Source organism: Oryctolagus cuniculus, chromosome 18 (assembly GCF_051225735.1).
Source record: "Oryctolagus cuniculus isolate XC-2025 breed Fujian yellow rabbit chromosome 18, ASM5122573v1, whole genome shotgun sequence".
Lineage (NCBI taxonomy): Eukaryota > Metazoa > Chordata > Mammalia > Lagomorpha > Leporidae > Oryctolagus > Oryctolagus cuniculus.
In genome coordinates, this window is record NC_142884.1 from 23,789,004 (window position 1) to 23,802,050 (window position 13,047).

Sequence of the window (13,047 nt, forward strand, 5' to 3'; positions counted from 1 at the left end):
TCACAGATGAAAATGTGCAGTAACTGTAAAGGTGCAATGCTGTGCCATCACACACAATTTCTGCCAAAGCCCAAAAGTACTGCTTCAGGGGGAATTTTGCAAACTATGGAAGCAAAAACATGGGACCAAAGCCAAGAACATTTAGAACAGCACACAGTACCAAAAGAGGCTTGCTCTACTTGGTGTGAAAACTCACAGGGATACAATGGTGAGAACACAATGGGAACAGCTATGGACTGTACAATGGTGAGAAATGGCTTCACAGTGGAACCAGCTATGGATCAGAAATAGGCTTACATAGATGTGAGAACCAGGCAGGTAACGCAAGCCAGTGATGTCCCAACAGGAAGGCAGCTGTCAGATCCCACTCTGCCATGGACTGGCCCTGGGGCCTTGGACAGGTCACCTGGCTGTGCTGAGCCTCAGCTGCCCAAGCTGTGAAATGGAATAATGTCCAGGACTCAGAGGTTGTAGTCGATATGTTCAGTAGTTTCCCAACATAAATGGGGAAGAGCTGGCCTGTCCAACAGGTCTAGGTAGGATGGAGGTGGCACATATATGGTACAATTGATGTGTGTTTAAGAAGGGGTGATTATGGTGCAAAATACCCCAGAGCCACTGGAACCCCAGAGCTGGAGGGTCAAGGGGGTGAAGCAGCTATGGAACCCAGGAAAGATCAGCACTGAAGAGCCAGCAGGAAAGGGCTCCCCTCCCCTCTCCTCCTGAGCTGCTGTGCCCCCTCCCCTAATCCTGGCCATGCAGCAGGAGCCTGCGATGGAGGAGGGGGATGGGGCAGCAGCAGTTGCCACCCAGCACTCACAGTCCCTTCCCAAGGCAGGCCTTACCCCTGCTATAAGGAAATACCTGCAGCTGAGTAACTTACAAAGAAAAGGGTTTATTTGGTTCAGAGCTTTGCAGGTTCAAGGACACAGCACTGGGGCACTGGCACGGGCTGGGCTCTGGTGAGGACCTCAGGAACAATGACCTCACAGTGGGAGCACATGTGAGGGTGAGAGGGGTCACAGGGCAAGACAGGAAGCCAAGGCTTGCTCTTTGACAACAACCTCCCTTCAACAGAACTACATTAATCCGCTCCCTTCCAAGGCCCTCCTACCAGCCTTACCTCTTAAAGGCCCCATCACCTCCCAATACCACCATGCTGGGGACCAAGCTTCCAGCACAAAAACCATTGGGGAAACAAATCATATCCGAACTACAGCAGGGGTGGGGACGGTGCACCCCGAGAGAGAACATTGAGCAAGTTACAGAAGGGATGAGTCTATGTGCCATGGTCCTTCCAGAATGTTCTATCAGGATGTTCCCAGACAGAGAAAATAAGGCTATATTTAAAATCAAATCAGTACAGGGGCTGCAACATGTTAAACCCCTGGCCTGCAGCGCTGGCATCCCATACGGGTGCCAATTTGAGTCCCGGCTGCTCCACTTCTGATCCAGATCACTGCTAACGTGCCTGGGAAAGCAGCAGAGGATGGCCCAAGTGCTTGGGCCCCTGCACCTGTGTGGAAGACCTAGCAGAAGCTCCTGGCTTCATATGGGCTCGGTTCCACCAACTTCAGCCATATGGGGAGTGATCCAGCAGATAGAAGATCTCTCTGTAACTCTTTCAAATAAATAATTTAAAAAATCTTTAAAAAAATAAAATCAGTGCAAAACAAAACTTAGATTTCTAGGAAGGAAATTAAACTTGATGGTGCTTTTTAGTGAAGTGGCCCTGACTGCTACATATCACACTGTCCTAATTAAGCCAGTGGAACCACATCTGCGGCGCCAGTGTGCACTGCTCTTCAGGCACAGATGTGGAAGGGAGAAAACCAAAGTCCCCAAACACTCTCCTTTTTCTATGATTGACATCTGTGGTGTCCCTTTTAGGCTACAAGGACATGGTTGGCAGCCCCAGCTGAATAGCAGATGGCCATGCCCACAACATGTGATTTTTTTTTCACTTGCTTTTATGTGGAATTCATCATGTGACCTATTTGGTTCCTTACGGATGTCCATAAAATTCCTGGTTTCTCCAAGAGAGTCCCCTGAATTCTTGTGGCTCCAGCACCAAGCAACAGACAAACTAAATTTGCAAGAAACTACTTTGCAACAGCATCTGTAGAGGCTGATCTCTGTAGACATGGGGGTTTGCGAATCCAGGCAGCCTGGGGAGGCAGCAGGAGGTGCTGCCCCTGAATTTCCTTCTATCCTGAGAAGCAGCTTGCTGGTGAACCTGAGACCCGCAGAATTACCAACTTCCCTTCTAGAACTCCGAAATAAAACCCAAACTCAGAGCGGCCAGGACCAGGATTTAAACAAAGCAGCAGTGAAGGCCGGCGCCGCGGCTCACTAGGCAAATCCTCCGCCTAGCGGCGCCGGCACACCGGGTTCTAGTCCCGGTTGGGGCGCCGGATTCTGTCCCGGTTGCCCCTCTTCCAGGCCAGCTCTCTGCTGTGGCCAGGGAGTGCAGTGGAGGATGGCCCAGGTGCTTGGGCCCTGCACCCCATGGGAGACCAGGAAAAGCACCTGGCTCCTGGCTCCTGCCATCAGATCAGCGCGGTGCGCCGGCCCCAGCGCGACGGCCGCGGCGGCCATTGGAGGGTGAACCAACGGCAAAGGAAGACCTTTCTCTCTGTCTCTCTCTCTCACTGTCCACTCTGCCTGTCAAAAAAAAAAAAAAAAAAAAAAAAAAAAAAAAAAAAAAAAAGCAGCAGTGAAAACATCCATCCACTGCCCTGGGTGGATGGCTCACTCGTGGCAGGCAACTCATTGTCTGTGTCTGAGAGTGGATGGAAGTCAAGTGCAGGAGCTTTCAAAGTACTGTTTTCACAGCATCAATTTTGTCATCCAAAATGCCATGGTAACTTTCTTTTCTAGGTTAGTCCAAGGTGAGTCAATGAACAAGATGCCTATAGAAACTAGTCTTATTTTTAAAAAAATGTATTTATCTGAGAGGCAGAGAGGCAGACAGGGCCCCCATCCACTGGTTCACTCCCCAAATGCCTGCAATGGTCCCTCAGGCTGGTACCAAAGCTGGGAGCCAGGAGTTTAATCCTGGTCGCTCATGCAGGCAGTGGGAACCCAATCAGGCAAGCTGTCCCTGCTGCCTCCCAGGGTCTGCATGAGCAGGAAGCTGGAATCAGGAGCCAGAGCCAGGAATTAAACCCAGGTGCTTTGATGTGGGATACAGGTGTACCAGCTTGTACCTTAACTGCTTCACCAAATGCCCATCCCAGAAACGTAATTTTTCCTGCAGAGCCAGCAGCCCACATGGGCACCAATGTGAGCCCCAGCTGCTCCACTTTTTTTTTTTTTTAAGATTATTTATTTATTTGAAAGGCAGAGTTATAGAGAGGCAGAGGCGGAGAGAGAGGGAAAGGGAGAGGGCGATCTCGATCTTCCATCCACTGGTTCACTCCTCATATGGCCGCAATGGCTGGAGCTGTGCAGATCCAAAGCCAGGAGCCAGGAGCTTTTTCCGGGTCTCCCACATGGGTGCAGGGGCCCAAGCACTTGGGCCATCTTCTACTGCTTTCCCAGGCCATAGCAGAGAGCTGGATCAGAAGTGGAGTAGCCAGGACTCAAACCGGCGCGCATATGGGATGCTGGCACTGCAGGGGGCGGCTTTTCACCACAGCACCGGCTCCTGCTCCACTTCTGCTACAACTCCCTGCTAATGCACCTGGGAAGGCAGCAGAGGATGGTCTAAGTGCTTGGACCCCTGCCACACATGTGGAAGACCTGAATGGAGTTCCAGGCTCCTGGCTCCAACCTGGATCAGCCTCAGTCATTGTGGCCAACTGGGAGTGAACCAATGGATGGAAGATCTCTAACTCTGCCTTTCAAATAAATAAATAAATGAGAGAAAGAGAGAGACAGAGAGAGAGAGACAGAGATCGAGATCCTGACCAATCCACAAACTCAAGAATATGATGGGTGGAATAAAATAAACCAGAAACTAGTTATTCAGGTATTTAAGAGCAGTGAATTGACAGCATTAATTTACCTTGAAATACACCAGGGATGCACAGATGGACAGACATGTGATACAAGCGACCACAGCAACATGTTCATAGAAGACTCTAGATGGAATCACTGCAAAATTCTTCCAGGTTTTCCATAACTTGGGAAATTTTCATAATAAAATGTTGGGGAAAAATTCTAACTATTCTTTCAAAAGCATAGCCTAAATTGGCTATGGATACAGCAGGAAGATCCTAACATAAGATGTAGTTTGTAAATTCAGGAGCATGTCCACCACAGACCCTGTCACAGCTCCCAGCAGAGGTTGGCCAGTGATTCCAACCTGTCCTCTCCAGGCACCCAGGAGCTCTGGACGTCCCCAAAGAAGAGAGCAAGAATATCAGGGACAAGCACCCAGACACCCACTCACACTTGGCCGTTGGGCCCCAGGCCACTGCAAGGGACACACAATTTCTTTATTCCCATCTGGGGCACACACAGCTTTGAGATTTACCTTGAGGACGATGGAGAAGTCAACATCTTTGGTTTCCTTCAGGCCAAGAGGAATCAGGGGAATGGTAAAGGCCTCCCTGAAAGGAACACAACAAGGTCCATGAACACCCCCAGCCTTCCCCCAGCACAGGGTCCATGAACACCCAAGCCCCGGGCCCCGCAGCCTAGCCCAGGGCCCCACCCCCAGCACACACCTGGCTGACAAGTTCATGCTCCGTAAGGTGACTCTGGCAATGACCTCCCTCTGTTCTCAAAGGGATCCCAGCTCACGTATGACTTCTGACACCCCAGCCTAACAGAGGAGGCCCCCTCACCACCTCGATCCTGATGTATCCCTCCACCCTGGACCGTTCTTGTTCAGCCACAGTGCCGAGAACCTCTTGTGCAGCAGGGTCTGTGCCTGGGGTACTCAGGTACTCACTGATAGCCCAGAGGGGCACTCCTCCTGCCACTGGGCCTTCCTCAACAGACCCACAGCCCTTCCTCTCTTTCTCTGCGTCCTCTCCTCACTGCAGTGGGTCCCATCTCTCTCCAGCAGCCCTCCAACAGCCCCCATGTGCATAACCCAGGGTCCTTTGCTGCCTCCTTTGGGGACTGCATCTGACACCTACTCCTGGCTCCCAGCCTAGGGGCAGACCCTGGCTTGGCTTCAGCTCCACCCCTAGGAACCACTGGGTCACCCCACAGGTCACCCGGGAGTGCAGCCTGAGCCTACATTCCTAGGGGCAGGGCCAGCAGGAAGTGCATCAAGCTCAGGCACTGTTTTGCAAACAGGGACTTAGCCCCCTGACCTGTAACAAGAGACCTCCTCCGGCTGTTCAGCACAGCCCAGAGAGAAGGCCAGGAATGCAGGCTGGGTGAGTGGACAATGCAGCTGTAAACTGAAACTGCCCCCTGTGGTGCAGCTGTGCTAAAAGCAAGCAGGCGATACCCAGCCTGGGTGTGTGGCTTCCCCAAAGTTCCTCCCAGAGAGTGGGCAAGGTCCCACTCATCCGAGCCCCAGTGCCCTCCTGTCCTCACACTATGCCGCGCTGAAGGCAAAGTCTGCTCTCTCCATGACTGTCCAGGTCACAGGAAGAGGAGCAGTGAGTGTCCAGCACAGCCACACCAGGGCATGCCAGCCCCAGTGTGGCCCTAACATGTTGCCACAGGGCCTCCCTGAGTTTTCTTATCACAATAAGAACATTGCTTTCCTGCCTACCTTACAGAAGCATTTAAAAGATCCAGTGCAAAAAAAAGAGACGATCTACTTTGAAAACAGGACACCAGTGGCAGGTGGCATTTGAATGTGCTTGTCTCTTCTCTTCTCTCCCCAGTGACACAGGAGAGCGACTGTGGCCACTCTGTAGAGCCACAGTGACCACACAGGGGACATCAGTGCACATCCCAGTGGGAAGCCCCCACAATGGACTCCCCTGCTCTCGCACACAGCAAACACAAGCACCAAACAACCTTCACTTATTACGGAAGTTTGGCCCTGCCTTGCCTCCTTGCCTCCTCGAGGAACTTGGACTTGATGGGCAAAACCCTGGAATTTAATGCAGGATGTAGGCTGGGAAAACCTTCTGGCTAGCTGTCTAGATCCGCTCTGGGAGCCGGCAGGCATGGCTGTCAGGAGGGAAGGAGGTCTGCACCAGGGCTTTCCCTCTGCAAGACACAGCGCCCCAGGGTGCCACTCAGGGGATTAGAATCAGGAAGTGCACATTCCAAGGTGACTCAAAGTCCCCAAACATCTCCCTTCTGTTAATCCAGGGAACAATTTCTGATGGAGTGGCCCCTGGGGTTGCCTACTTGAGGTGCACTCTCCCTTCCTCATATGCAAAGTCAGGCAGCAGGTCTTCAGGTGGGCATTCCTTTCAAAGGTGGGGGTTGGCAGACTTTCTGGGCTTTGCTGAAAGCCACATCTCACTACTTCTCCTCCTGCACTTCCTAAAGGCAGGCCTCGGAATTAGAATACTTAGTGGGACAGGGCCTGGATAAAGTCTACACCTGCAGTGCAGGTGCTCCAACCAGCTCTCTGCTACCACCTGGGAAAGCAGGGGAAGATGGCCCAAGTCCTTGGGCCCCTACACCCAGGTGGGAGACCTGGGAGAAGCTCCTGGCTCCTGGCTTCAGATCGGCTCAGCTCTGGCTGTTGCAACCATTTGGAAGTGAACTATCAGATGGAAGACTGACTCTCTCTCTCTCTGCCTCTGTCTCTCTGTAATTCTGCCTTTCAAATAAATAAATAAATCTTTAAAAGTAAAAAAGAATATTAAATGGGACACACTCCTCTCGCAGTACCACCTCTCAGGGGACTCACAAGGGCCCCTTAATCTTTGACATAGATAATCCCTGAGCAGGTGCTTTCTTGTGTTCTATCAACAGAAGGACGGAGAGTCAGGCCCTGTGCTTGGTGACAGGCGGAGGGGGAAGAAGGCAGAGCAACTTGGGTCCCTTCAGCGGGTCAGCTCTTGCAGCTGTCCACAGAAGCACATCCAGGATATCATTAGGGCAAAGCCAACTGCCTGCCTGAACCCAGGCATGCAGTTCTCAGAAATCACAGCCCAAGGGGTCCCCAAGACAAATGCCTGTTTGTCCACCACTCCAGGTACTCCCCAACCAAGCCCATGGGTTCTAGCACCATGCTCTGCCCCAAACCTGTTCACTCTCTCACTTCCCGAAGAAGGGACTGCCAGGCTTTTAATCCGTAGCCCCCCGCCTGGCCTTTCCACACACACCCCTGATGCAGACCATGCCGGGGCTCAGAGCGCCCCCCCCCTCCCCCCACTTACTCCGTGCTCTGGTAGACTCCCACAGAGATGTTGAGCCCCTCCAGCTCTTCCTTGAGCATCTGCAGGTCTGAGTTGACGAAGCTCAGCTCCAGGCGCACCTGTTCCTTCACCTTCTGGTTCGTGGCTACTCTGTTCAGAGAAGAGGAGGGGAAGTGCTTGCAGCCAAGCAACCCAGCTGCTGGCTGAGAAGACCCAACCCCCAGTCCCTGCAGGGAAGTTCTAAGAGGCCATGCACAGCTGTGATCAGATAAGGCTTCTCAGGGACACGTGGCACCTGCCCCATTGTGAGGCACACACCTGCCAGTGAATGGACCTAGCTGCATGGCCAAGGACACTGCGAGATGTCAGACAGGACTCCTAAGATGTGCGCACAAAGAAATAGCCTTGAAAAGAGAAGATGCTTCCAGTCACCCTCCACAGGACCATCAGTGACCCCTCTTGAACAAAAACAGGTAAGAAAATAAGAGGTCATGCTTCCCAACCAACTCTGTGAGGCTAGTATTTTACTCTGATCCAAAAGCAGAGAGAAGCAACACAAGAAAACAAAACAGACCAATCCTCTTCAAGAACAAAATATGCAAAAATCCTCAACAAACATTAGCAATCCAAACCTCACAGCACATAAAAAGCATTGAGGCAACACTGTGGCACAGCGGATTAAGTCACCAGTTGAGACGCCTTCATCCCATTAAAGGAGTACCAGTGGAACCCCAGCTACTCCGCTTCCAATCCAGCTTCCTGCTAATGGATCCTGGGAGGCAGCAGATGATGGCTCAAGTGCTTGAGCCCCTACCATTCATGTGGGAGGCGTGCATGGAGCTCCAGACTCTTGGCTTCAGCCTGGCCTAGTACTGACAAGTGCAGCTATCTGAGGAATGAACCAGCAGATGGAAGCTCTCTCTCTCTCTCTCTCTCTCTCTCTCTCTCTCTCTCTCTCTCTCTCTCTCTGACTCTGACTCTTTCAAAATAAATAAATCTTAAAGAAACAAAAAACATAAAACAAAAACCTAAGTTTCCAGACACTAACCTAAGGCCAACCTTTGCAGGCTGTTCTTCCTTCCTTTTTTTTTTTTTTTTTTTTTTAAGAGGCACAGAGACATAGCAAGAGAGCTCCCATCTGCTGGCTTGCTCCTCGAGCGCCAGGAACAGCTGGAGTCAAGAGCATGGGCCAGGAACTCAAGCCAAGTCTCTCACATGGGTTGCAAAGACCCAGTTACTTGAGCCATCACTGCTACTTCCCAGGGTCTGCTTCAGCAGAAAGCTGCAGTTAGAACCAAGGCTGGGTATCAGACCCAAGTACTGTGATAGAGACACGGGTATCTTAGCTACCAGGCCAAATGCCCACCCCATCCAGACCTTCCTAAGAGTAACAGTCTCAGGGCTGCTACGTCAACTCTTCTGCACAACAGGGAACAAATTAACCTTAACCTCATATCACACACAAACATGAAGTTAAAATGGGTCAGACACTGCGGTGCACCAGCTACAGATGAGGAACACTGTCTGAACCCGTGTCTCCTGGACTGCAATTCCTAAGACTCCAAATGAAATCCTGTTTAGGTTTTTTTGATGGGGGCAAAGGGGAGAAGCTACATGTTTAAAACTTCCAATGGGCCGGCGCCACGGCTCAGTAGGCTAATCCTTCACCTAGCGGCGCCGCCATACCGGGTTCTAGTTCCAGTTGGGGCACCGGATTCTTTGCCGGTTGCCCCTCTTCCAGGCCAGCTCTCTGCTGTGGCCCGGGAGTGCAGTGGAGGATGGCCCAAGTGCTTGGGCCCTGCACCCCATGGGAGACCAGGAGAAGCACCTGGCTCCTGCCATCGGATCAGCGCGGTACGCCAGCCACAGTGTGCCAGCCGTGGCGGCCATTGGAGGGTGAACCAACAGCAAAAAGAAAGACCTTTCTCTCTGTCTCTCTCTCACTATCCACTCTGCCTGTCAAAAAAAAAAAAAAAAAAAACTTCCGATGATAAAGTATTCTTAGCTACACACCAAAAGCAGAATCTATAAAAGAAGAAATTGATATAAATTGGACATTGTCAAATTTAACATCTGCACAACAGAAGGCAGTACTGTGAAAGTGAAAACACAAGCCACAGACTGGGAGGAAATATTTACAAGTCAAGCATCTGATAGCGGAGTTACATCCAGGGGCCTGGCGTGCCGTCTGCAATGCCAGCTCCCACATCAGAGCATTGCAATCCCCTGGGGAGTGAACGCGCAGACAGAAGATGTGTCTTCTCCTGTCAGTGTGCCTCTCAAGTAGATAAAATAAATTGTAAAAAAAAGACAACAGAATTTACATCCAGCACAAATAGTTCTATAAATTAATAATTTAAGTCAATTAAGTGACTTTTTAAAAAAAATTATTTGAAAGGAGGACTGACAGAAAAAGGAGAAACAGAGAAGAGAAAGAGATTTTCCATCCACAGGTTCACTCGCCAAATGCCCACAAGGCCCATGGCTGACCCAGGCTGCAGTCAGGAGCCCAGAATTCCATCCAGGTCTCTCATGTGGGAGGCAGGGACTCAAGCACCTAGGCCATTATCTGCTCCGTTCCCAGGCGCATCAGCAGGGAGCTGGATCAGAAGCACAGCAGCAAAGACTCCAATCTAGGATGCCTACACTGCAAGCAGTGGAATACAATGCCTGTCCCCAACTCTCTTTAAATCAGCAAAAGACCCAAATAGACATTAAAAAAAAAAAAAACACTATACAAATAGCTAAAAGCACATGAATGGAAGATCAACAGCATTAGTGAATAGAGAAATGCAAATTAAAATGATATGAGATACCAATACACACCCACTAGATTGGCCATAATAAAAATGATAGGTAACAACTATTAGTGATAAGCTATCATACACTGCTGATCGTAAATAGTAGAGTCATTCTGGCAGTTTCTACAAATGCTAAACATGAATTTAACCATATGATGCAGCAATTCTATTATTCTATTCTAAGGAATCCTCCAAGAAAAATGATAATGTCAATCATGGTAGCCAAAAGGTAGAAAAATCCCCAATGTAGCATATTCATAGGGAATATTCACAGAATTGAACAGTATTCAGCAATAAATAGGAATCAACTTTATCCAGGTTATTTATTTCTTTATTTTAAAGATTTATTTCATTTATTTGAAAGACAGAGTGACAGAGAGTGAGAGACAGAGACCTTCCATCCATTGGTTCACTCTCTAAATGGCTGCAACAGCCAAGGCTAGTAGTCTGGAATTCCATCCTGGTGGCAGGGACCCAAATCTATGGACTATCTTCCATTGCTTTCCTAGGCACATTAGCTAGGGGCTGGATTGGAAGGGCAGCAGCCAGGACTCCAACTGGCATCCTAGGCAGTGGTTCAATCCACTGTGCCACACTGGCCTCTGACCAAGTCTTCAAGTGGAGGGTGTTTTTTTTCTTTTTTCTTTTTTCTTTTTTTTTCTTTTACAGACAGTGAGAGAGAGAGGCAGAGAGAAAGGTCTTCCTTCCGTTGGTTCACTCCCCAAATGGCTGCCACAGCCGGCACTGCACCAATCCGGAGCCAGGAGTCAGGTACTTCCTCCTGGTCTCCCATATGGGTGCAGGGGCCCAAGCACTTGGGCCATCCTCCACTGCCTTCCCGGGCCACAGCAGAGAGCTGGACTGGAAGAGGAGCAACTGGGACTAGAACCCGGTGCCCATATGGGATGCTGGCACCACAGGCAGAGGATTAACCAAGTGAGCCACGGCACTGTCCCCTAAGTGGAGGTTTTGACAGCTACTACAGACCTGACATATGGGGTAGGCATTTGGTGCAGGGGCTAAGATGCTACCTAGAATGCCCTCAGCCCATATTGGAGTGCTGGCCCAAATTCCAACTCTCCTGATCCAGCTTCCTGTGGGGCAACAGATAATAATTTAAGTACTTAGGTCTCTGTCACTCATATGGGAGACCTGAATTGAGCTGTGGGCTGCTAGCCATGGCTGTTGTGGGCATTCAGGGAGTGAACCAGCAGATGGAAGATCACTGTCTCTCTGCCTTTCAAATTAAAAAAGAACCATCCCTTAGAGTCCTAAACTGGTCATTTCACAGAAGAGAAAACCTGAGGCTCATCAGCCAAAAGCCACATCCAGCCCACAAGACGTGTGTGACCACTGCCCCCTCCTAAGCTGATGACAATGCAGCCACCTGTCACCTGCTTGCTTTGCTCACCACCAAACAGCAAAGTGCTCCTCACCATCTGCCATCTCCACTGGGGTTCTCTCCTACCTCGTCTCATGCACAGTTGGACTCTCCAGCCAAGCAATGAGATATTGGAAACTAAACCTAGTGAAGACCGCTGGCTTGCAAATCATTTTTTGGAGGCAGAGGAGGGGGAATGATCACAAATAAGAAATGCATTTTGGGGCCGGCACTGTGGCATAGAGGATAAAGCCACCGCTTGTGGTACCAGCATCCCATGTGCGCGCCAGTTCAAGTCCTGGTTGCTCCACCTCCAATCCAGCTCCCTGCACCAGCTCCAGCTAAACAATGATGTTTGCAAGTCTCCTGTTCTGGTTCTCGGATACTGAATGGGTATCCAACAGTTTGATTTAATTCTGACACCTATTCCTGAAATCAGACTCCGCAGGTTAAGGGCCTGGTCCCACTTCACCAGGAGAGGGGAAATACCAGTGTTTCTCACTGACCAGCTGCATAGAAATTGGGGCTTCTCACGACCCCCTCATCAGGTTCAGTAATTTGCTTGAATGCATGCAGAAATCAGATTATATAGAGTACAATCTTGGGAGGACCAAATGGAGGCGCTGCAGGCACAGGGTGTGGTACAGAGCACCCCTGCCCTGCCTGGTGGGCCACCTCCCAGCACCTCCCTGTGTTCACCAGCCTGGAAGCTCACTGAATGCCATCACCATCACTTAGAAATTTGTATGGAGGTCTCCTTAAGCAGGCCTGATTAAATCTTGGGCCATGTAATCAATCTCCAGCCCCAAGCCTCAAATCCATCAGCTGGTCTTTCAAAGCCTCCCCATCAAGAGCTATCTCATTGGCATATAAAAGATACTCTTATCACTCAGGGAAATCCAAGGGTTTGAGCAGCTGGGTGCCAGGAACACAGGGAACAAAGACCACATTTTTTTATTATTATTATTATATGGCAGCAACCCACTGAACTGATTTCGTCATCCAGCATGCTCGCAACTGCAGCTTATAACACCTGTGCCACAGAGATGCTATTGAGAAAACAAAGGATTTACTAGCTGGCAATGTCCACAAGGATCCAGGAAAGAAAATCCTCTTGGCCGGCGCCGCGGCTCAATAGGCTAATCCTCCACCTAGCGGCGCTGCCATACCGGGTTCTAGTCCCGGTCAGGGCGCCGGATTCTGTCCCGGTTGCCCCTCTTCCAGGCCAGCTCTCTGCTATGGCCCGGGAGTACAGTGGAGGATGGCCCAAGTGCTTGGGCCCTGCACCCCATGGGAGACCAGGAGAAGCACCTGGCTCCAGGCTTCGGATCAGCCGCGGTGGCCATTGGAGGGTGAACCAACGGAAAAAGGAAGACCTTTCTCTCTCTCTCTCTCTCTCTCTCTCACTGTTTACTCTGCCTGTAAAAAAAAAAAAAAAAAAAAAAAAAAAAGAAAGAAAAGAAAAAAAAGAAAATCCTATTGGCACTCAGTATTGAGAATGGGTTCTCTTCTTCTTAGCAATCTGTTTCCTTTGCTAATGAGTATGTGTTCCAGATCATATTCCCTTCTTCACATTGACTGCTAGGAAGCTCAGAGACAAACGGTGGCTCCCACAATAGGTAGTTTTCTTTTC

General features: G+C 50.2%; 1 protein-coding gene across 2 annotated transcripts in view; it reads right to left on the minus strand.

The window, feature by feature from the left end:
* The window catches only part of RHPN2 (rhophilin Rho GTPase binding protein 2), a 63,441-nt gene that overhangs the window by 27,719 nt on the left and 22,675 nt on the right, over positions 1–13,047 (minus strand). For both annotated transcript variants that reach the window (XM_008257269.5, XM_089319567.1), the window contains 2 exons: positions 7,254–7,382; positions 4,481–4,556 (listed from right to left, as the gene is read on the minus strand). In XM_008257269.5, coding sequence (XP_008255491.2) covers positions 4,481–4,556; positions 7,254–7,382 — 205 coding nt within the window. The remainder of the gene's footprint in view (positions 1–4,480; positions 4,557–7,253; positions 7,383–13,047) is intronic.